The sequence below is a fragment of the Dioscorea cayenensis genome, unplaced genomic scaffold (genome assembly GCF_009730915.1).
Source record: "Dioscorea cayenensis subsp. rotundata cultivar TDr96_F1 unplaced genomic scaffold, TDr96_F1_v2_PseudoChromosome.rev07_lg8_w22 25.fasta BLBR01000791.1, whole genome shotgun sequence".
Taxonomy (NCBI): domain Eukaryota; kingdom Viridiplantae; phylum Streptophyta; class Magnoliopsida; order Dioscoreales; family Dioscoreaceae; genus Dioscorea; species Dioscorea cayenensis.
In genome coordinates, this window is record NW_024087182.1 from 29,527 (window position 1) to 54,516 (window position 24,990).

Consider the following 24,990-nt stretch of genomic DNA (forward strand, 5'->3'; position numbering starts at 1 on the left):
ATTCTAAGAACGTTTTTAATTATTTAAAAATAAAATAAAAAAAGTATAGAGAAGAGGGACAAATACAAAAAGAAGAGAATGTATTAAACAAATACATAAATAGTGCCAAAATAATTGTACTAGATGGTTATGTATTATTGTGATGATGATCAGACGATTTTAATGAAAGAATCGTATGTTTATTGTTTTAACGACTATTTATCTCACTTTTCAATGTTTATAGCAATATTTTGATTTGTTATCAATATACTTTCGTAAAGAAATTACCATATATAAATAAGCAAATACTTTTTAAATTATTATTATTATTATAATTATTATTATTATCTGATGAAATTTCTCCACTTTATACTAATTCTACCTTTCTCACAATTAATTTGATAACTATCTAAAAATAAAAAAAAATCTATCTTTAATATTATAAAAGTTTTTTCACCTTTTATAGTAATATTTTTGATTTGTTATCAATATATGTTCGTAAAACAAAAATTACCATATATAAATAAACAAATACTTTTTAATTATTATTATTATTATTATTATTATCCCATGAAATTTCCCACTTTTATACTAATTCCACGTTTTTCTCACAATTAATTAGATAACTACCTGAAAAATAGAAACATCTATCTTTAATATTATAAAAGTTTCTTCATTAATGAATGGCTTCTTTTTATATATAAATTTGTTCCATCTGACAATTGTGGCTTTAAATCTTGTTGCCACGTGGCTTTTCCGATAGCTTTTAATGACTAAACTGATGTTATTTGAAATGAAAAAGAAGTTCACTATTGTGTATATCATTATATTTTATAAATATTTACTTTTAAAAAATCATTAATAACTTTTTATTTATTTTTGTTCTAATCATATGGTTATTATCATTTTTCATTTACCTTTTAATCCTTAAAGTTTTCCGATATAATTTTATGTTGTTAATATTTATGGAATGCCAAAAATACTTATGGCATTAGTTTAGCGAGTAAGATAAAAATAATTTTGTAATTTTAATTTAATTTAAACTAAAAATAAAAATTTTGAAAATTAAGGATAGTTTTTAGGGATTTGATAATTTGAAAAGATTTTCTCAAGAATTGAAAGACTTGAAAGGAGATTTTGCAGCTTTCCTTTTATTTTGATTTTTGTATTTTATTTTATTTTTTATTTATTTTCTTAATACAATGTGGTACACGTTGCCATGCCATTTTCTTTTAAATTAAAATATTCAAAATTATTTTTATTTTTTCATTTTACATAGTATATGTTTAATATCATTAAAATAAAAAATTGAATCACATGTTATTTGTTCATCATCACCACAAATAAAAATATAAAATATAAACTAAAAATAAAAATAAAAACTTGAGCAAAGTATAAATATCTTTGTTTTTGGTCACAAGTGCAAATATCTTTAATCCTTACAAATAAGATGGAGACCAAAAATAAAAATAAAAACCCCCTATCCATACTGAAATAAATTTTATTAAAATGAGGGGTTTATTTGAAATTAAAATTATAAAGGGTTTATTTGTAAAATACTAAATATATATTTTTAGTTTTATTAATTTTATTATATCCATTTCGGCACCGCAAGAGACAGAGAGAAAAAAGAGAGAAAGATCCAGCTCTTCCAAATCGCTTCCTCTTCTTCTTCTTCTTCTTCTTCTCTTTCTCATGGAAGCGGATGTATCCATCTATAGCTACAAGGTGCTTCCTTTTCGCCCTATTCTCCTTAAAAATCCTTCTTTGGTTGTCTAATGGTGGGTTTTTCATCTGGTGAAGTTTCTGATACCTTGTTAGCTTCTTTCTGGACGGCGGCGGGTTTGATTCGGCTTGAAAAGTTTGCGTTTTGGGTTCGTAGATCGTGAGGTTTGTGGGATTGCAGATGGGAGGGAGGTTGTCGCTTGCGTTTGCGTTTGTGATTGTGTTGTTTGATTTTATTTTCTTTGAGTTTGCGGCGGCGAACGTTGTGGTGATTGGGAAGAACGTGACCTTGTCGTTTGATGATGTTGAGGCGAACTTTGGTGAGTTCTTTAGTTTTTCTTTCTGTGTTTTGTGTTTTGGTTTGTGAATTTTTTGGGATTGTTTGCATATTGATTGGATTTACTTTTGGGATATTTGTTGGATTTGTTTGATGGAATGGAGCTGTTCTGTTTTTAGGGTTTCTTTTTGAATTCAAGGGAAGGGGAGAAAAAAATTTTTATGCAATTATCACTCATTTGTTGTCAATCTGGTAGCTTCACTCAGGTTTGAACAAGCTCCAAAAAAAAAGAAGAAGAAGAAGAAAGATCCTGTGTCTTCAATCTAAGCACAAACATATTGAGACTAGTTTATATGTTTATTATTTGTTGAATAAAAAGGATTTATAATTTTTATATATTGTTGAAATAAGTTCTGGTGGTGTTCTTTTTCATGAATCATGACCCTGACTGTAGACTTGGTGGTTTCATTGGTTTGCATTCTCTTTTGGTATGGTATGAAACAAAAAGCTCACTGTTTGATAGTACATCCAGTTGTGTTGTGATTGCATTATTTTTAATTTCTAAGTTTCAATGTAAAAACCCTAGCTTGGTTTGTCATAGAAAGCCCTAACTTTGGCAAGGTGCTGCAATATATTTCCATTGTAGCACATTCAAATCACTCTCACCTAGTATTTTAAATGCCTTGTGAAGTACTCCCTCATTCCTTTTTATTTGTCATGAATAACTAAATCTCACATACTAAGAAAGTTGGTTATTTCACATAATTTAATAAGAAATTAGTTATTTTTTCCAAAAATTACCCCTAATTTATATCTTTCACATTTATCTCTCATATTAAATTTCAAGAAGGAATTGAATAGAGTGTTAGGGTAATTTTTGGAAAAATAATAAATGCTTCTTGATATTCAAAAAATGACGGATAAAAAGAGACAATGGGTTTATGATGATAAAAAGGAACGGAGGGAGTACAACTTTGCTCTATGTGTATTGTGGTCATCTTTTTCCTCAAGGCATCTGCATGTCTGCTCAACCAAGTTGGCAATCTTTGGATAGCTTCTAGTTTAGTCTTTTATGCTTTTACGAGCTCTTTGGGATTAGGGCTGAGGATGTGAATTTCTTCTGATCAATTAGAATGAGTGTACTGATAGGCTAGTCTAAGAGCAAAACTTAGGAATGCTTACAACATTGTTTCTCCTGGTGAGTAAAGTTTGAGGTTGGCAATATCGAGGAGAACGTCCTATATATTTTTTGTTGTGTCTGATTTGGCTTTTATTGGAAGGAAATCGACAACTTTTTCTGTTATTGTTGAATCTTAAAGTGGGGGTAGTTGGTGGTAAACAATACATTTGGTTAGAAATATTATCTTGCATAAATGATTGGATATTTTTGATAGTTATGTCATAGCCGTATTTGTACAAGAGTGAAGGGGCATGTGATCTCTTCCTATATTTACATTTAAATAGTAAATTACAGATGATATATGCAATATAGAAAGACTAGCTACTTAGATTTGATAAGAAAGATCTCTAACTTTCTCAGGCCCATCTTTGCTATTTGGTGCATGTTTGTATGTAATTTTATTTCATTGATTGGTTTGATGGTATTTAACTGGTTATTTTTATGTTCATGGATTAGTGAAGAGGCGAATGTTTAACATGAATGACTGGTAATTTTTTATTTAAGCAATTTTTTGTTGGATGTAAGTATAGCATTTGGCTTTTAATTCTGATTACAGTTATGCCTTTCAATATTGGAGATCCTTGGCTATTATGTTCCAGTTTAACATTATAGATTGCTTTGAGGACTTAACTTATTAAAGGAGGTATCTAATAAGACCATGCAACATATAGTTTGGGTCGTCCTTCAATAAAAGCCAAATTGTGAAGCCCAAATATATGGCAAGGCTCAAGACACACCACAAAAAACTGCTGAACATAAAAAGATTCTTGTATACTTTTTCCCAGAAATGCTATATACTCAGAGTAACATATTCACAATATTCTTTTTTTCCCATATGAGCTCTTATCATGGATTCGATTGCTTTAGGCTGTGTCTATTGTCTACTTCTATATGCTTGCCCAGCATATCCAATAAAACTGGTTTGCTAGTTCATATTTGATCTAGATATTGAGGGTTTGACAACATCTAGTGGACTTCTATGAGAAGAACAGAAGGATCAGCTCTGTATGGAAGTTTAATATAATTATTTACAATGCAATGAAACAAATGATGTGGTGTTAGCAAAAGTACGTTATGTGCCTTGCTGAATTTGTTGGTTTGAGTAGGGCAATGGCCTGTTATACTGTTTGTTTGAAATCATTCTATTTTTACATTAAACTATTTAGCATCTGATTTGGCATATAGCGTTCTTTGTTTCTTTATATTTTGATCTGTATGGGCCAATAAATATTTATTATTTGCTGTCTGATCTATTGTGATTTTTTATTATGAGTTTTACATAGTGTTGTCCTATCTTCTCAGCTTCACCAATAAAAGCGTCCGGTGAATGTGGGGTCTTATATGTCGCAGAGCCGCTTGATGCATGCACTCATTTGACAAAGGCAGTTGGTAGTAATCCAAATCCTCCATTTGCACTAATTGTACGAGGTGGATGCACATTTGATGAAAAAGTTAGAAATGCGCAGATTGCTGGATTCAAGGCTGCTATTGTATATGATAATGAAGATAGTGATGTTCTGATTTCAAGTAATGCTTCTTTCTTCTGTCATCATAGCTCATAGTCACTAAAATTTGACCCTTCTCTCATAGTAATTTTCATCTTTATATATTTGAAAATGGTATGCATAGTTGATCTTTACTATACACTAATAGTCCGTTTACAAGATATGGGAGAATATCTAATTCAGGTTATTAGATTTTATGGTGGCTTCCTTTCAACCACTTTGGACTTACCCACTGAAAATATTTCATTTTGTCATTCTTGTCTACTGTTTGATTGGCTCGATGTGTCATAATGATATTTCAACAACATCTTGTATCTCGTTTATTTGGTTTTTGGCTTCTTAATGACATTATGAATATAGCTAACTCTTGGTATTTAATGGTGGTGCTTATTGAAAGTTAATGCTTCTCTTTTTAGGACAACTATTTAAGAATCAAGATCATTTAGCACTCTTTGTTTTTATTAGATAATTCTTTTAAGGCATGTGCTTATTTAAAACATAGCAGTGGCAGGAACGCACTGGCGGCATTCATATACATGCTATTTTTTTGTCTCAAAAGCCTCTGGTGAGAAACTGAAGGAATATGCTGGCCCAGTACAGACATGGAGTTCTGGATTTTACCAAACAATGAAAATTCAGCTTGGTCAATCATGGCCATCTCCTTCATATCGCTGCTTGCTGTCTCTGCTGTCCTGGCTACATGCTTCTTTGTGCGCAGACATCGTGTAAGGCATGAAACTCCTAGCCTTCCTGTCAGAGAATTCCATGGAATGAGTAAACGGTTGGTTAAAGCCATGCCGAGTTTGATATTCACTTCTGTTTTGGAGGATAACTGCACTTCTATGACTTGTGCTATATGCTTGGAAGATTACAATGTTGGGGATAAGCTCAGAGTTCTTCCTTGTCGTCACAGTATGTTTCCTTCTCTATTCTGGTCCTTTTCTTTTGTGGTGTGCACAAATCCATTTGCATGTAGTTTCTCTGAAATGTGACTTTGCATACATTTTGAACACACATTTGCTGCTAATAAAACTCATGCCCTGGTTTTAGTTGCAAGTACGATACAACTTACTGTAGATAACATTTGGTATTTATATTCCTAGTGAGCCATAATACAGTTTCTCATGAAACATAGATTGCCGATTAGTCGTAAGAATTATGTAATGTTTGTCATATATTTATTTTTTCTATACATTTTGCATTGATGTATGAACTCCCTTTGTAAGACATATGAAAGACCAACGATACCAACTTTACATTATAATTGATTGCATCTACATGAGCTTATATTTTCGATTCCAATTATTAGCAGTCTGTATGGCTAAATTTTTATTTATCTGCTTTTAGGAGTCCATCCTAAATGCTTTATTCAAATTTTGTGCAGAGTTCCATGCTTTTTGCGTAGATTCATGGCTTACCGCGTGGAGATCATTTTGCCCTGTGTGCAAGAGAGATGCCAGAACAAGCTCTAGTGATCCTCCTGCCTCTGAATGCACCCCGTTACTTTCTTCTGCTGCGTCATCTCTATCTTCATCTACTAGATTGGCATCTTTCCATTCAGCAGCATCTTTGACTCCTTCAATACAAATAGCTCACCCTCCCAGGCCTCCATCATCGTCCCGAACTCATTCTCTCTCAAGTGCCTATATTCCTAATTCACATAGGTCCTCCTTAAATAACTCACCTTCAATAAGTTTCAGTAGAAACTCTGTGAATCTAAGACATGCGTCCTCCAACAGATCACTTCACTCTTATCTCATATCTCCTCATTCCGTCGGTGCACCCTTGTCTTCTTCCATTAATTCTAGATACTTCTCCCCTTATATTCCTAGCTCAACCAATGGATCACCGAGCCATCTTGTCGAGTCTTCTGGTCGTCCATCCTCGTACCTCCGGCATTGTAATGAATCAGAATCGAGTTTTTCCGTATTAGCCTCTGCTGAATCTCTGCCAGGGTGTTGATCTTTCATGCCATCTGAGAAGTGGTTTTCTGGTTCTCGCCTTGCTTGGTTGTGCTACAAAATACTGTATTGTACAATTCCAGCAAATCTTCAGATCATTGTGGCAGGCTGTTGGTTTTCAAAGAAAGAGATGCTTCTTATGGAACCGCAGTTTTCTTGTTCTCTCTTGTTCTCAGTTTCAATATGGTTTCAATATGTTGGTGCCTTCCGAGGGATCTAATGATGCTTAATGATCACAGCATGCTGGTGAGGATGGTGAGGATCCTTCGAACTGTGTCTTCTGTTCAATGGGTATCAAATGTGCAAAACTTTCACCGTCGTTGCTGAAGTGTGGTGATATCCATGAAGAACCCTTCATGTTTTCTTCCCGCCGTGTCTCCTTTGAGTGTATAAATATGTGAAGCTAAACTGATGCCTTCTAGTTACTGATAACTTTTCTGACATGGTTATATGGTTACAATGTTACATATGTTTAAACTCCATGTGTTCGGTTAATGTGAATGTGAAGTATAGTTGAGTTTCATTTAGAGGCTATTACTGCATTATGTACTTGTTTTTGGTTTTGACACTTGCACATTATTTGCTATTCTATGTTTGGTTTTTACTCTGGTATTGATTAAGCATCAAAATCAAAATGCATGGAAAATACTGTGGTATCGATACCTTTAAATAAATCTATGCTTTGGAATTTTTTGTTAGGCTTTTGTTTTATCGTTATTGATTTTTAAATGATTCATTTAGGCATTGGAGTTCCTCACTTACATTTTCTTTTTTTCTTTTTTTTTGTTTTTTTTTGTTTTATATTTTTTATATTGTATAACTTAGGAGTCAGAAAGAAATGAAATATCCATTCCTTTGAGAGGTGATTCTTTGTTTTTGGGTTTTTTTAAGACAAAAAGGTTTTTTTATTAGCAATTGAATCCATGATTCAAGGTGATTCTCTGTTTTTGTTTTTTTAATACAAAAGGTTTTTATTAGAAATTGAATCCATGAATCATGGTTATTAAACTTGGACCGGCCTAACGGTCTGATCACTCAACTCGGTGATTTGGAGCTTAAATTGGGCCGGGTTAGCTTTTAACCCGTTTAAGACATCAACATTGTTAAAATCAGTCAAATCTGCTTTTTAATAACTTCGGATGGATCACAGCTTTTTAAATTTTTAAAGTTGATTTTTGTTATAAAACTATGTTTTTTTATTTTTATTTATTAAAAATTATTATTAGTATGAACTATGAATCGATAGTTGATAATTATGCTAAAAAATAAGTATTTTTGAATTTTTAATAAAAAAATATAAATATAAATAATATAAAATATTTTATTTTATTAATTTGACATTAACCCGATTGTCCCAACGGTTGAACCGGTTGTTAACCCAAGACCCGGAGCTATGAACGAGTCATTATTCAGGCCGAGTTTGATAGCTATGCCATGAATAAAAGGCTATGGGTGTTTTTTTAAGTGAATATGTTGAAGAATAATTCAAAATTATTAGTCGATATCTTTGTTTGTTATTTAGTTCAATAAATTGTAGAGTCTTATCAGTTTGTTTTAGCGTATGTAATGAGTAATGTTTTGATATTTGTGTAAGGCATCGAGATAATAAAATATTATTATTATTATTATTATTATTTTGTATTTCTTCATTTCTTAAAAATTCCAACATGGTATCAGAGTTTTATAGATCTTAGTAATATCGCAGCTTTAGCCGGGTGAAGAGAAGGATTCCTGATGACAATATGGTAGGACTGACTCAAGGGTAAGGCCAATGAAACAATCGCTTTAGGCCCCAATATTTTTTAAGACCTCATTTTTTGATTTTTTAATAATAATTTTAATTTTAAGGCCACATCTTTAGATTTTTTTAATAATAATTTTTAAAACTTAAAATTTTGAAAAACTCCCAATAATTATCATAAGATAAAAATATTTCAATTTAATATTTGGCTAATGTTATATAGTCTTAGCTAACTTTTAAAATTTAAAATAACACAGTAAGATATTAAATATTTTTATTTTGATACTTAATCAGTCTCATATCTTCTCTAACCAACTTTTTAAAATTCTATTTTGATCCTCTCATGCATTTATTCCTCAAAACTTAACAAAATATTTATTTATTTTTAATTGTAAATAAGAGTTTTTATAATTTTTATAGTATTACATTTTTATTTTGAGTTTTGTTCACAAATTTTAAATATATCTCTTTAGCATAAATTTAGTAACATGGAGAAAGACAAGTAAACAGGTATTTATTAAAATAAAATCTAAAATAAAATTTAATTTTTATTAAATATATTAAAGGGTTTATTTTGAAATTCTATCTTAGGCCCCTAGTTAACATAAAGCCGCCCGCTAGAATCTGAGTAGCTCTAACTGGAGGTGAAGAGAAGGATTGTTAGCCAGAAGGGGAAACCTCAATGTTTCAAATGCAAAAGTTTAGGCATCTACAAAAAAAAATTAATTGGTGAGAAGTGCACAGAAGTTTTTGAAGATATATGCTCTAATAATTACAGGTTGGTGAGAAGTGCATCGTAGAGTGAAGAGAAATGCTTCACAAAAATTAGAAGTATGGAGAGAAGTGCTCTATAATGTTTGAAGTTTGAAATTCTATGAAAATTTTGCAACTTTGAATTAAGAGAGTGTGTTGGAGAATAATTCAAAGTTATTAGTCGATATCAACTAAATTGTGGAGTCTTATCAGTTTGTTTTAGCCTATATAACGAGTGATTTTTAATGTTTTGATATTTGTGTAGGGCATTTTTTTCCTAAAATTTCCAACCAAATGTCCTTATTTATCTCTGATACCGGTTTTTTGAATAATTTAAAAAATTTTAAAAAATGTATATTTATTGATAATATTTTAAAAAACCTTAATATTAATAAATACAAATCACTAATTATAAAATCTCAATTTTAATTTTAAAATATTTATTTTACTCAATATTAATCAAGTTAAAATTGATTTTTTACAAAATTTCTCCTCAACAAACGATTTGATATTTTTTTTTACTCCAATAAAATACTGTTACACAACTTTGTGCTTTGTGGGACAATAAATTTTTCTAAATGCACAAATAATAATTATTTTTTATGGAACATATATATTTTCAAAAACTGTTTTGTGTAATGAACCATTTTAAAGGTTTTTTAAAATTTTTTTCAATTTTGGGGTACAAATGTAATTATAATTTTTGATGCACACATCCAAACAGTATTTTTTTTTGGGGAATTTTTTTTGTCAAAAATAGTTGTAAGGTAATATTTTTTTTTAATTTTATTTTTAAAATTTTTTAAATTATATAAATGAATAGAGTCATGTCATAGTCCTCCAAAGGAAAATTTAGTTATTTGGTTCAATTTTTTAGTTTTAAATTTTAAAAAATATATATTATTCTTAATTATTACACAAAATTTTTAGACTACTTATATTTCAAAAGGGAGGGAGTATTTTATATGATTCTATTTAATCTTTAAAATGTATTTTTAAATATATAAAACATTCAGACTTATGTCAAATGCAGTTAACATTTAAGGAGAAAACTCATAATATCTATATTTATATAGTTCCATTTTCTCTTCAAAAGAGATTTCCAAGAAAACCTCTTTCCTAAATATGGAAGCTTTTGAGGAGTTTTATACAATTAACTTATTTTGTTTCTTTAGTTTGAGCTATGAAATAATCAAGTCACGGCATCCTCGACATTTTTCATTCCATGTATATATATATATATATATATATATATATATATATATATATATATATATATATACAATGCAAATAAATTCCTCTTATTTTTTAAATTTCATTTTATTTATTTTAACAAGTGAAATCATATACTCCTTTCGTTCCTTTTTATTGATTAACCGAATTTTACATACCAAAAAATTTAGTTATTTCGCAAAATTTTTAGTAAAAATTAGTTATATTTTCGAAATTAATGAGTAATTTATACTCTGCACGTTCTCCTCACGCAACAGAGGTTGATATTAATGTTAGGGGTAATTTTTAAAATATAATAAATCTTACGATGTAAGAAAATGATTAAAAAGGAACATTGGATTCTTGACGATAAAAAGGATGACGGAGATGAGATCTTAAATAAAGTGAAATCAGTAGCCATCAAACAGGGTTTTCATCGTCGCCCCCACCGACAAATAATCACGAAAACATAGAGACATTTTATTGAAAATGATTATACATCAGTTAAGTTTTTCGATACCTATTTATCCTAGGATAATCAATATAAAATGGCAAGCGATTAGGTAGCCAAACAAGGAACAATGTTTTTCAATCAATGTGGAAGGACCTTCTAATTGTCCTCTTGCTTAACAACCAATATCAGTTGGACTTGGTCCTCCTCACACCCAATATCTCATAAAATATTTGAGCATATACCTCTCTCTCTCTCTCTCTCTCTCTCTCTCCTCCTCTCTCTCTCTCTTTTATATATATATATATATATATATCATCATCATCATCATCACTCATCATCATGGTTTAAATTCACATAATTTCCTCACAAACTTATTTAAAAGCAACTTGGAAGAATAAAAATATATTAGATTTAGTAGTTGTCTTTTAATTTTAGTTAAAATTATCAGGTAATTAAGCTTAAAAGATTTAATTAGTATTTTTAATAGGGTATATAATTCTTGTTTGTTATTTTTTCTTATTATTTGGTATGGATTTGTTGTTTAATTATTTATTCTTATTTTAAGAAGAAAAAGGAAATGATAAATGTGGACATGTTCAAAAGAAGAATCACTTCCCTTCAAATTCCAACCCATTTAATTTGCCCTTCATGTGTGGCTAATGGGATCCCTTCCAAAATGCTTCTCTTATATAACATACCTTCTAGCTTTGTAATGAGATAAAAGATTAAGTTTAGGATATAGTCTTAGAAAATAAGGGTAACTTATTATAGGACCATTAGAGCCTCTCAATCCATATTTTCTTCTTCATTTTTTTTTTCTAAAATTTTGATTTGATTTTCGATTAACCAAATTAACCAAATGCACATGCTAAGCCCTCTATATGCATATATTATAGATTATTTATTTTCCTTTCGGTCTTTATAAACATGTATCTATCAAAGAATACGAAAAAAAACATCCAATACTTGATCTATAGAGATGAGCCGATCCAATATCACTTCATCTCTTCTCTACAAGTGAATACTCGATATAAAAGAATTTGTATGACACTTCTTTTCAAGCGAAAAGTTGAATATATTTGATCAATCAACCATCTTGGAAAAAAATCGATGAGACATTTTCTTATACTTCAAGTGCGGTAAGTTCCCGAGTCTTGTGTGTGATATTTAGAATCAATTAAAATGAAAAGGGAATGTCTGCTCACATAGTTTTCAATATGAGACTAATATTTGGAGATAATAGAGATCTTACAGTTTATATATCAAATAATGTTCTATATTAATATATAATCAGAAAATATGAGGATCATTAAATATACCATTCTTTTATTTTTTTTTCAATTATTTTTAGTAAAGATTTTGGACCAATTTCTATAGAGATACTTTTTTATTTCCTTATGTTTGCCTTCTATATTCTGGCCAATAAAATGTGTGTATATATATACACCGGTATAAAATTCAGAATCTTACATATGTATCATTGTATATATTTCAAAAGTATAATTTGATTATCACAAAATTAATAAAACTACAACTAGCACATATTTCTCAACCATCATAAACAAAAGAGGGGGAACAACAAAAGGTAAATCTAACATTAGAGAATATTTAAATGCAAGCTTCCGGCGTTAGTTTCAGTTTTTTTCCCCCAATTTATGCAAATGTCTAAGCACTAAAATTTATTTTCAAAATCTTAAATCTAAAACATCTTTGGAAAAAAACCCTTAACTGAAAATCAACTATTAAGAGTAGGAGTATCAACCCTTGGATTTATGCACTCACTACATAAGAAGAATAAAAGCTTGGTAATAGAGTTAACCAAACAACTAAGATGAATGTTTTGTGTTCTTGCACAAAGACAAAGGTGAAATCGAATCTAATCTTAGCTGCACTTTATGTATTGCTCTGTTTGATTTTTTCCATTGCTGAGTATCATAAAAAAGAAAATTTCAAAGACAGCCAAAAGAGAAAATTTTACATCTCTAGAGCTAGAAATTGAAGAATTCATGAACAGAATACACAGAGTTCACAACTACATCGAAAAACACAGGACTGATATTTAAAGCTCACCATCACTAGGCTGGAGCAGGAAGAGTCTCCGCCGGAAAATCTTCATATCCAGTAATTCCTGTGATTCTGATCCGAGTGTTTCACTGATATTCAGATCTTCTTTACCAACCAAAGTTATATCTATGTATAACATGTAGGTTCTAGTTCATAATAAATCATCAGAAATTATCTGGCGGTGGCGATATTTCTTCTATAGTTCTTCTTCTTTTTATACTTGAACACAATAACTTTACGGTTCAGGCCCTGCATTGAAGTGAAAATAACATGTAAGTTGCTTAATAAGACTGGAAAGAAAAGTTTTTCACTGTTGGAAGAGGGTTACCTGTTCCTCAACTACAGCATGGACGGCGGCATTTGTGACCACTGGCTCTCCAATGTATGCCTTGGTTCTGGTTCCGACCAGTAAAACCTTGTTTAGAACAATCTGCAAAGAAAACTCAAGAGTTGAAATCAAACAATAGATTGCATTTGACAACTGGGAAAAAAAGCAGCAGTAGTCCTTATCAAATAAAATTCGTTGTTTACTGATTAAGTTACAAAGTTTATCAAGGGCAAAGCATTAATGCAGTGCCTCACAAAGACATATTAGCATGCAGAGAGGGACAATGCTTTATAATTCACATGCAGGACACAGCAAATGAATGTCGACTGCATTTTTGCGCACTAAACTAGAGTTGCAGACCAATTTGGCCCACATAGCCTGGACAAATATTGACATTAACCACCCAAAAAGATTCCATAGAATAGGTTGTGCCAAAAACATGAGAAGCAAAACAACACAAAGTGAGAGCCTAATATTTTAAAAAAGAATATCACATTAAGACTATGGCCACATTGGTGTTTCTCAAGACAAGACTATATAGGTATTCATGCTGAACTGGGAAACAAGCAGAGGTCCAAAGGAGCATTGATTATAAAAGCAAGATATATTAAAGAAGAGACAAACAAATCCTGAAAGACATATAGTGGAAAAGGTCACAGTAATGCATGCAAATAGTGGTTGAGGCAAAAGAAAAATTCTATGCTATCTAGTTCTATTCGTCAATGAGCTTCAGAGTATCTCAATCATTGCTGGATAACTTTTAGAACCAAAAGATCCCATCTTCAATATAACAAGAACAGAAGGTTTGCTGACGGCATCCCCAGAAAGGAGACAAAAAAGATTTCAAACAAAATCCGCTGCCACAATAACATTTGACAAGCTGTTCAAATTCATATTTCTGCAGGCCTCCTTGAACTCTCTAGCCTAAAGTAAGTGTATTCCAATGTATAGCAGTAATGCATCTGAAAGAAGTAATGCATAACTCGTTCCTAAGAAAAGTAAACATATTCTTCATGTCATCGAACTTACTCTCACCGGAATATGGGCAGCAAATCTAGTATATTAAACACTTCAAGCACATCAATCTTGAACTTATCACAAAAGTATCTCTTGAAGAACAAATTTCCAAGTACATAAGCACCTCAGCCTACATACTAAATCTACATCCAATTCCCACAACCAATTCCACTCTTCAATATTGCTTCTAGCCTTCACAAACCAATCCTTGTGACTCAGCAAAGAGTAAACTCAGACTTTTCATGTATAGATAAATCTTGTTCAAAGATAAAAGACTTCCATTTAAGCAGTGGAAAATGTCTCCAACAAATTTAGCACCAACATTTTCCTTGGACGTCAACTAGCAAAATAAATTCTCTAATTGTGGTTCCAATGATGACAGGAAAATATTGGCTTCTAATTCTAATAAGATGCCATTGATGCACTGTACAACAATTCTAATAAGCATTAACACCACTTATAATACAACATAAATATTAAGCAATGCAACAAACTAAAGAAAGGGAAGGCATATCACTAACCTTGTCATTGACATTAGCTCCTTTGAGTCTCTGTGTGTAGATAAACCTTCCTGGGAAGACGATATACTGGCGAGAACCAACCTAATATTTGAGAGAAAAACAAAGCCAACATCATATACCCATATAATTATGGCTTGACACTAAGATTCCCAAGAAATAAAAGTAAATAAAATTGCAAAAACCACAGATTGATTTTTCTTTAAGTTCTTCTGAAATAGACCAACAGAACGCATCAGAAGGAAAAGAAAAAAACAGTAATTAAAGTATAAAAAAAAATGAAATGAAATGAAATTGATGAAAAGGAAAAACATAGAATTTTTATGATGCATTTTACTTCAATAGCTCATAAATCTCACATTCTTTATCCTAACGAAAAGCAAGAAAACATCTCTCCTTCCTACTAAAGATGATAACGGTTTTGTGTTAAATGATACAGAACTATTAAAAAATTCTCATAAATTCAGAAAAAGTTTTGCAAATCATAACCACAAAACAATCACAATCTAATCAATTTAAGAAATTATACATAAAATTCCACACATTCAGCATTCAAAATATTAAAAACCATTTCTTGTTTTTTTTTTTATAAAAAAAAAAAATCATAGTAAAAGTCCCAACAATGCAAAAGCGAAGAAGGTAGAAGCAAACACTTAATAGTCAAAATCCATCAAAGCAGGGCAAAAAAGACAAAAGAAATGCATCTCCCTTTTGAGCCTCACCATCACAACCGCGAACACATCCTCTGAGCTTGCCCTTTCGCATCACTAGCCAACGAAGCTTCAATCTGAACCTCCACAGGCTCAGGCCTCGGGGGCTTCTCGTCGACCTCCAAAGCCTCAGGAGCCACCGAAAGCTTCCATCTCTGGCTAAAGATCCGAAGAGGAGAAGAGGGAGATGATGGGAGGGCAAGGAGACGATTGGAGTGGGATCTGGATAGAAAAAGAGGGTTGAAAGAAGGGAATTGAATCTTGGGAGTGAGTTTAATGGCGGAAGACGGCGAGGCGAAGGCGCCGAGAGTGGAAGCCATTGATGCTCTCGAAGCTTAGCTTTCTCTTCTTCTTCAAGGGCTATCCGCTCAGATAATGTTGTCAATTTTGCGTTTTCATCCCTCTCTGTTAGAATTTTACTTGCAACTCCTTTGGCATGGGGCAACTATTTTGAGATTTTAGAAGGGGTAATATGTAAAACGGCTTTGGGATTTGGAGGTAAAAATGCAATTTTAGTCTCTGTAATATAATTGGAAATGCATTTTGGTTTTCAAAAATAAAAAATTGTTTATTTTAAAACAATTTTGTGCATAATTCTAGAACAATTCATGCAGCAAAAACAGAGGGAAAAAATAATAGCTTAGTTGACAAAAACCATCATCTGAGAACACAGACAGACGGAAAGAAGATAACAATGCACTTGCACTTTATTAATTTAATACAAATAAGAAAAATTGTTTGCCCCCATAGAAAAACATAGATAAAAAATTACAAATATACCTTCTAAAATTAATACTCAGATGCATAACCCAACAAAAACTTATATTTACTTCTACTTATATAATTCAAAATTAGAAACAAATGAATGTCAGATTTACTCTTCATCTTATCATCATATCAACATAGTAACAGCAATTATCCATTTTTGTAAAGGCTGTGCAAGCAAACACTAAAAATAACTTCTGATAAATTTATATAGCATCATAACATTTTTTTTTTTTTATTTGATAAACTTATATAGCATCATACCATGTAAAAATATATTTGCCTCTATAAAACCCAAATGCTAATGAAAGAAAAAACAAATCAAAACTTACATGAAACAAATTAGTCTTTGTCTTCTACCTATGGATAGCATGCACATCAAATCACATGAGCTTGCAAGGATAAACAAGTAAATATGTTTTTTTGTGAGGTATATAAACAACTACAGTGTTCCAGGGGGTATAAAAGTAATTTCAGACTTTCTTATAAACATAAATGACTCCATAGACACTGGTTAACTTCTATCCTTGGAGGTAAAACACACCAGGATACAAAAGATAAATGCAAAACAAGAAGAAACAAACTCCATAATGCTTCTCTTCATTTGTGAACCAGAAGAAATGCAAGAAACTCTGCAACCATTGCAAATTTCAAAGAAGAAAATGAAGCGTTGACTAAAAAAAGCTGGCAAAATCACATAATGATCTAAGTTCTGCATTTAGATCAACAGCAAAGCATCTTTGACATTGTCATTTAAGAGAGCCAAAGTTTATGCATACTGGGCAATTGAGATAGATCAGTAGATTTTAATGCCATTCGATACATCTCTCTTAGCTTTTGATTGTCACCTGTTCTACTGGAAACTACTGTCTGAGCAATGTTACCAGGTTTGCTAGGGCTTCCAGAAATAGATGCAGCAAGCATACTTTTCAGTAGTGCTCGCAACTGATTCAAGAACTTATTTTGGATCTCAGGATCATTGGCATAAGTACCACCTTCATTCTCCACAACCACTTGTCGTCCTTCTAGCAGATGGTGTAGAGCTACTTCGAGCATCTGCAAAAGATGAGCTTTAGATTTCATGTCATTGTAATGAAAAACTTCTTTCTATTTATTCTCCAAGTATTGTTCAAATAAAAATAGCAAGATAAATGAGATCTTTGGACAAAAGACAATATAAGAAAATAAGATTCAATCTGAGTACCAATAAGTATCCTTTTGTCACCATAGATGCTATAACGGGAGAAAGAACATCCACACTACTAAAGCCACTGTTAGACAATTTTGGAGTCATGCCAAGTCTCAAAATTAGAATCATGTAAAGCACAACCCTAAGGTGTGCGTTGACAATGAAGAAATTGTGGTGTCAAGACATCTAAAACATTACTTTTTTGGAGTATAAGTTCACTGGTTAGAAGTATTTACATAACCACACCGGTGAGAATTGTAAATATTCTGAATACTCCTTTATGCTTAAGTACTAATCAGCTTATTTTTATTTTCGGAAGAAAAAAAACGAAAAGAAACCAACTACAGCCAACCTTCTAGTTATAAACAATCGATGTAAATCTTGCTCAAAATGTATTTCCCTAATACCACTTTGATATAAAGAAAAACACTGTGTACACTGGTTCAAAAAAATTGGGAATGACATCTCTGTATTCCTCCTATCCTAACCCTCCTACATTCATCATTGCAACCTTTTCACCACTTTTGATGAAAAATGAAAAAGCACAGCCCACAGACTTCACGGGTGGGTAATGAAAGATTCAAATTGATGGATTAAATTGGCTAGTTAATCATTGAGACACTATATTTTGGTGAAGATTTTTATGGCAACCAGAGAATGCCTAAGCAGACTGCACAATAATCCAGGTGAAGATGATTTTAAAAAATCAAAGAAACTATTCAAATACTATATACAAATTTCTAGACAATATTAAAACAAATTATTTATAAAAATCATCAATTGAAGTCAAGTGAAAAGGTGAAAGCACAAAATTATATGGCAAAACCCAAAAGTTAGAAATAATCTATAAAAGCATGATGATTAAGGCCTTTGTTTAAGTATGAGATTGTGTAAGTTTTATTAACAAGCATGGTTCTACTTTTATTATCGAAAGTGTGTTTGGCTTTTTGTAAGTTTTTCACTGTTTGTTATTTTTGTTGAATGATGGATTTGGATAGGGTAAAGTAAAATGGGATGAGCTAGACCCACCTTAAGATTTTGAACTAATCCGTCCTAGAAACCAGGTGGGAAACAATCAGTCAATTACTACATAGGCAGCTGACCAGTGTTCTAGCTCATGAACCAATTACCGCTCAAGCAGCTATCAAGTGGTCTGGGAAGTCAATTAGTACTCACAGTGAATCAAATGGTTAATACCTAGGTAGTCACATGCTCTAAAACCACCTTAGGGGCACCTTTGACAACACATGTTTTTTTCTGCATCTCCATCGTTTTCAGCACTTGACATGATATAATCTTTTCAAACTAGGAAAGAAATTGAATAAATAAACTCCCTAAATAAAAAAGAAAACATAATTAACCAACATAATAGGAAAATATCATGACTAATGCCTTTCTAGCAAGAAAATTAGATTAACAAGTACTTCAAAAACATGGCATCACTCAGGTCAATAAATTATAAGTGCAAAAACAAGCAATCACAGAAAACAATTATAGCAACAATCAAGTAGGGTTCAAACTAATAACATAACCATGTATAGCACCTCATGCTATTAAGACCATTTGCTGTTACGAAAAAAGTTCAGAAAGAACATACCATATTTGAGTGCAATGAACTTGAAAGGCTCAAAGAAAGTGCTGAGAGCTCCATGAGGATACTAAGATACATGATAGAATGTGTCTTCGGACCATAGTAATCTTTCGACTTCTGCCAGTGCTTCTCTGCTAATGAAGATACCACTTGGCCTTCTGACGCTAAGGTTGACTTCAGATTTTGCGCTGCGTAAACTTGTTTCTGATCCAGATCAAGGAATTTCAAACAGAAATCTCGTGGTAGCAAGCAAGTTGAAATGAGAAAGCAGCCCTTGTTTGGCGTGTGATTCACCTAAGGATTCATGTATAGACAATGCTTCCCTCAGCATCACCAGCTGAAATATCACGCTTTCCTTTCCTCAGATTTTCCTCAATCAATAAAGAATCACTACTTCCACTTTCAAACCCCTCATGAGATACCTTCTCTAGCTAGAAGCATCCCAAGCCTCAAGTATGTGTGGGCTAATTGTGTATATACTTCATTTCGTAACAAAGGATCGATTTCATCAACAACAGAATTCAGCTCTGCCTTTGCAGATGCATACTATCTCAAGATTCAAGGTATTCTAACTTTGCAGTCTTCATGGCTTGCTCATATGCATTCTGAAGTAAAGGATGTCTTTTAAGCTCATCCATCTTGGCCACAAGTTCTTCTGCTAATGCTCTTCGGCCATGACCTAAGTTACAATCAATCAGTATAATATTGGTGTGGTCAGAAACTTCTTTAAACGCTTTTATAGCATCTGCAAATGCAATTTCAGCACTGGTCAAGTTTCGGTTCTCAAGTCTGTATCTTCCTAGTTCATTACATACCCATCCCTTCTTCCTAAGTAGAGGATATAAATCCACTGAAACATTAGGCAACCGATCCATTGCTTTCCTAGCTCCATTGTAACAGTCTATAGCAGCCAACATATTGTACTCCACATCACCAGTCCTAGGACCCTTGAGAAACATAAATATACCTCCATGCCTCACCTTGATGCATCTTTACCATCAGATGTGAAGCCATCAACTTTAATAGGTTCCATGTTGTCGCTTTATACGACCTTCATCAGTATGCACATAATTACCAACAGCAGATGCCTTGTTAAGATTATAGTTTTGTTAAAAGTTCTCATATCTCTATTATTATTATAGTCATCACTATCATATTTACTATTATCACTATTATTAATACTATTGTTATTATTTTCACTCTGCATCAAACCTGTTGCTATCTTGAGTGTTGCGCAGAGAAACAGGCACGTCTTTGAATTAGATTTTCTGTTCTGTTTTTCGCCGTGGATATGCGGAACATCTCCACTGCTACTGCTTGCGCTGCTACCACTGCTTGCTCATCACCTGAGTAACCACAATTTAGTAGATAAACAAGTACTGCAATTTTTCTTGTACTGTCCTTAACTTTCTTTTAGCCGCTTTCACCTCTCTCACAACTTCATTTGACATATGTAACCCACTTCCTGAAGTTTTTGTGCTCTTGTACTCGGGATTTCTTGACCCTTGTTCTATAATATTCTCACATACACATCCCCAACAAGGCCCATGCTTTTGGCCAGAACAAATAGGTTGGGGAGAACTGTCCAGTAAAACCTTCTTCTTTCCGAGGGACTAAACTCTGACTTTCATCACCATCTCACTACGAAATTTGCCTTCACTTGACAATCTTTCAAGTTCAGCTGATATGATGTACTCACCGACCATGGATGAGCATATAAATTGAAAGCATCTTCAAGATGCTGGAGGCATCACTCATATTAAGCATGCTAATTCAACAGCTGTGAGAGCTTGATGCACCGACCATCATCCTGTAAGCTTCCCCAGGGACAACATATGTATTCTCCTAATAAAAGAAATCGCAGCTTCCACATCTTGGAATCCATTTTTGATTTTTGGGAGCCATTCCCCGGATATCACTAACTTCAATACAATCAAGCATCACCACATCCACAGAAAGAGCTGCTGTATGGCACGCTTTCTTCATGAGATCTCAGTCCACTGTCAATCAAGCCCCTTTTGTGTTTTGCAACTGGCGGTTCCATCTGATTGATGGCAAAGCATAGTGTATCCAGCCAATCTGGATGAGATTGGATCAGTTATAGTTCTTACAACAGGATGGGAAGTTGAAGAATTGGGCACACATAGCCAAGTTGTCATGCTTTATAACTGGAAGGAACTATCTACAAGATCTCCTGCTTCTGTTGTTGTGCAGGAGCGGTCACATCTCACGCTATGAATCTCTTGCTGCTGCAATTTTACCTTCACCAGTTTTAAAAGGTTCCGTATCCTCGGACGGATTGACCCAAATGTTCCCACTGAGAAAACCCTGAGGATTCATCTTCCAAATCCGGTAACAGTAACTTCGACCTCAGAAGAAAAGATTCGATGTTATTTCAAGTTCTTCATAGCATTTTAGGATGAGCCTAGCAAACTGTTCATGAGCATATGCGCGGACAATCTGCCATAAAAGTAAAATTCACAAAAAGCTTAGTCCCCTCCGAAATTCAAGTGAATACAATAGCTGGAAATTGGAACATCAGCATGATAGAAAAGAACCATATACCAGATGATCATGCTCTCTAAGGAAATCCAGACACTTCTTAAAAAATTTGGCACATTTAGCTCTATTATCAGGCGCCTGTAGCAGGAACATCAGAGCATTAAATTCTAAATATGACAGGCTTATATTGTAGATCTGTGGTATGACAAAAGAAAAAAGATTACAAAAATAGCAAATTCATATTACCTTAGAAAGTGATAGTCTATGAGCAACACGGTAGAGAAGAGTCCCCAGAGAAAACAAAGATTCCCTTCTGCCTTTGTGCATTAAGGATTGAAAAGAACTACAACCTTTATCATGATCATCAGTTGAATGGCCTTCAGGTATGACAGATAGATCAAAAAGTTGTATTACATCATCTCCGGCATCTTTATAAAGCTGAAATGTAAACAATAAATCATGAAATTAATATATAAAAAAAAATTATGTGGGCCACCTGGAGTGTACAATATAAAGACAATAACAAAAGAATAATTTGTCTCTATAAGGACAAAAACAATGAGCTAAACCAATATGTAGTTATTTATATACATGAAAAATAATCATACCCAGTAGGCACCAGGATCTTGTTTGCAATTGTCCTGAAGAAATCTCAAAACCGAAAGCCCATTTTGTTGAACAACTTGTGGATGAAATGCTGGGGTGCCATCCTCTGATATGCCTTTAAGTAGGAATATGTCATCTGTTTTGATAAGCTCATAACCTTGAACAACACCATTTGATGGTAACATATGTAGCTAACTCGCACACACTTGCCATAACATTGTCGAAGCCAGGCTTCAAGCCATGTCCAGTGGTACGTCACCTGCCAGAATAAATTAGTTAATGGTAAAAAGCATGCAAAACATCTAGTAAGATGGTCCTTACACTGTCTCGATACATCCCATAAGTGAAAGGCTCACGGCAACATATTTCTCATTGCTTAGCAGAAGCAAGTCACTACCCAAAAGCATCGCGAAAATTTGGCGAGAATTTCCAAAAGACAAAGGAAACCGGAGAAAACCATTGTGACCAACTCTCCGAAAGCTTATCTGATTCTTGGATAGGGCATCCTAGACTTTTACACCAGCTGCGAAGCTTTCCTGATAGAGATTATGCCTTCTGCTTTTATGTTTACTCTGTTGCCACAAAAGAATTTACGTCACAATTCCTTGCAGTTCTGACGATTACCATTATTATTTCCGTCGATTGGGCTTCCACCAACATGTAGCGAACAAGCAGGGATTTTCAGTCCAGGCAAAATAGTGGAGGTTGTGCTTTTCTGCTGGTGAGGGTGTGAGTGGGTGGGCAGTCACAAGCCTCAGCTCTTACTGAGTGCATTGCAAAGTTCAGAAATATGAGCCGGATCACATCCTTTGGGTTGGCTGGTTTGTTTCCTAAACACCTTATCTCCCTCTTACACATCAAGGGCTAGAAATGAAAAGAGCATAAAATCAGAAGATCAAGCACTAGAAAGAGCTTGAGGCATAATTCCTAACTGCCATGGGCCTACCCTGTATTCAAGATGAGGTATCTCCAATGCGCTGAACAGCAATAGATAGCTAGAGCTTTTATGAGTAAGGCATTTTAAAGATTTGCTTCAAAATGTCAGCTGGAACAGCGTCTAAATTCATCACTACTCAGATGAGGCCAGAATACAGCTAGTACCTCACACTTTTAGTTGACAAATTTTGATTTACTGGATTACTTTCCCATTGTAATCCTGCAAGCAACATCAAAATATTTTGGACTTCTAAACTTATATTGCAAAATAAGTGTAAATCATGCATTTTGCAAAGAATAACTTCATAAGTCCTAGCGCGCATATAACATTGAGGAGCATCTTGCAAATATCATTACAACATCAAGTTGGAGTTCTCAGCAGGCAGGCAAAAGTACAATGGCCAACATTACCTATTGTTTATAGCATAGAGGAACTGCATGTTTAAATGTTAAGCTATACTAATTTGATGACAGATATACAAAGCAGAGTTTATGACACACCTTCAACCAAACACAGCTCATGAAGAAATTTGTATTGAAAGGGCAACTTGTCAATCTTTACGCATATCAAAACAGCATGTCATATATGAAAGTTCCATAACTGAACCCTGAACATATTAAACAAAATCAGAGTTACATTCACCATTTGCATATTGTAGCAGTTCTTGATGAATTCCCAGAAGTTTCCACCTCACACAGTGATTCAATCACATAATCAACAGTAAACCTAAGCCACATTAAAAGGATCTAAATGAGCAATATACTACAAGTTCACTAGGCGTTCTTATTTGAAATATGTACGTGGCTGAAGTAAAGAAAGTAAACGACTTGCCCCATCTCAGCTGTTTCTTTATACAGGGAGTTGACACTTTACCCAGTTTCCACTTTGCCAAAAATACACTACAATCTTCCAGTTCAAAATGAAAAGTAACAACCCGCTTCCTCCACTTCCTCACCTCACACGAAAAGCATTGAACAATGTCATTTTACTGTTAAACGACGCCATAAGTCATTTCCACTAAATGAATGCCATGAGTAATTTCCACTAAATGAACACCAAAAGTGACAACTTCAAAATGTTATCTTCCTTCCAATCAACAAGTGTAATGTCATATCCATTTCTAGCAGAGGGTGACTTCCAATTTACAAGTTAGCGTGCCTAATTCAGCTAATAAATATGTCAGAACTCAAAGTTTCCCCAACTTCCCACACAAAACTATAAATTAAACAATCATAATTAATAATAAGAAAAAGATAGATAATTCAAAATGTGTCAACTAATTTAAAATGCTCGCTGCTCCGGTAAGCATATCCATCAAAATTCATTTCACAAAGCAACAGTACACGACACAAATATCAATCTTTAACAGAACTAGGGTACCTTCACTGGCTCCGGTAGAGGCTGGGATAACCTTCTCCGGAATTCAGAGAGCAAAAGGAAGCGTATTCAAATCGGTCTCAGCCCGGCGGCATCTGGTACCTCGGAGCTATTCCTGCACCAAATCAAACCAAAATCAGCAATAAATCAGGGAGCAAACCCAAAAACAAGCCATGCCGAGATGGAGAGTGGATTACGTCAAGGGAGGACAGAAGGGGCGGAATGGAAAGCAGGGGCGTCGGTGAGCACAGGAAGTGTGCCGCAGAAAACCAACGGCAGGCTTAGGGTTTGCCACCTCCAGCCTCCCACGCACTGCAGCTCTCTGCACCATCATCCATGGCGCTCGATCTTTCTCTTTCTCTCGAATTAGGGTTAGGGTTTCAGGAGGGAATTGGATCATCGGAGGACACTGAGTCGGAGCGTGGAGATGAGCTGTTAACAGTGGATTTTTCCTTTTTGGTCCTCAGGAGGAATCTAAGTTTCGAGCTTTTTACATAAAACCCCTAAAGATTGCTGATTTATGACAATACTCTTGTGAAGTCCCTATATAATATATTGTATGATGTGTATAATTGTATTTTGCATGTACACAACATATT

General features: G+C 33.4%; 1 protein-coding gene and 2 pseudogenes across 1 annotated transcript; 1 reads left to right on the top strand and 2 right to left on the bottom strand.

The window, feature by feature from the left end:
* Nucleotides 1-1,583: 1,583 nt before the first annotated feature.
* On the top strand, nucleotides 1,584-7,159 carry LOC120255021 (receptor homology region, transmembrane domain- and RING domain-containing protein 2-like). The gene is given in 6 exon segments (XM_039262945.1): nucleotides 1,584-1,707; nucleotides 1,783-2,024; nucleotides 4,464-4,688; nucleotides 5,172-5,257; nucleotides 5,260-5,578; nucleotides 6,051-7,159. Coding segments are annotated over 5 exon segments (1,347 nt in total). The 5' UTR covers nucleotides 1,584-1,707; nucleotides 1,783-1,885; the 3' UTR covers nucleotides 6,629-7,159.
* Nucleotides 7,160-13,022: 5,863 nt separating this feature from the next.
* On the bottom strand, nucleotides 13,023-15,796 carry LOC120255023 (annotated as a pseudogene).
* An 855-nt stretch (nucleotides 15,797-16,651) lies between these two features.
* On the bottom strand, nucleotides 16,652-22,484 carry LOC120255024 (annotated as a pseudogene).
* Nucleotides 22,485-24,990: the final 2,506 nt, after the last annotated feature.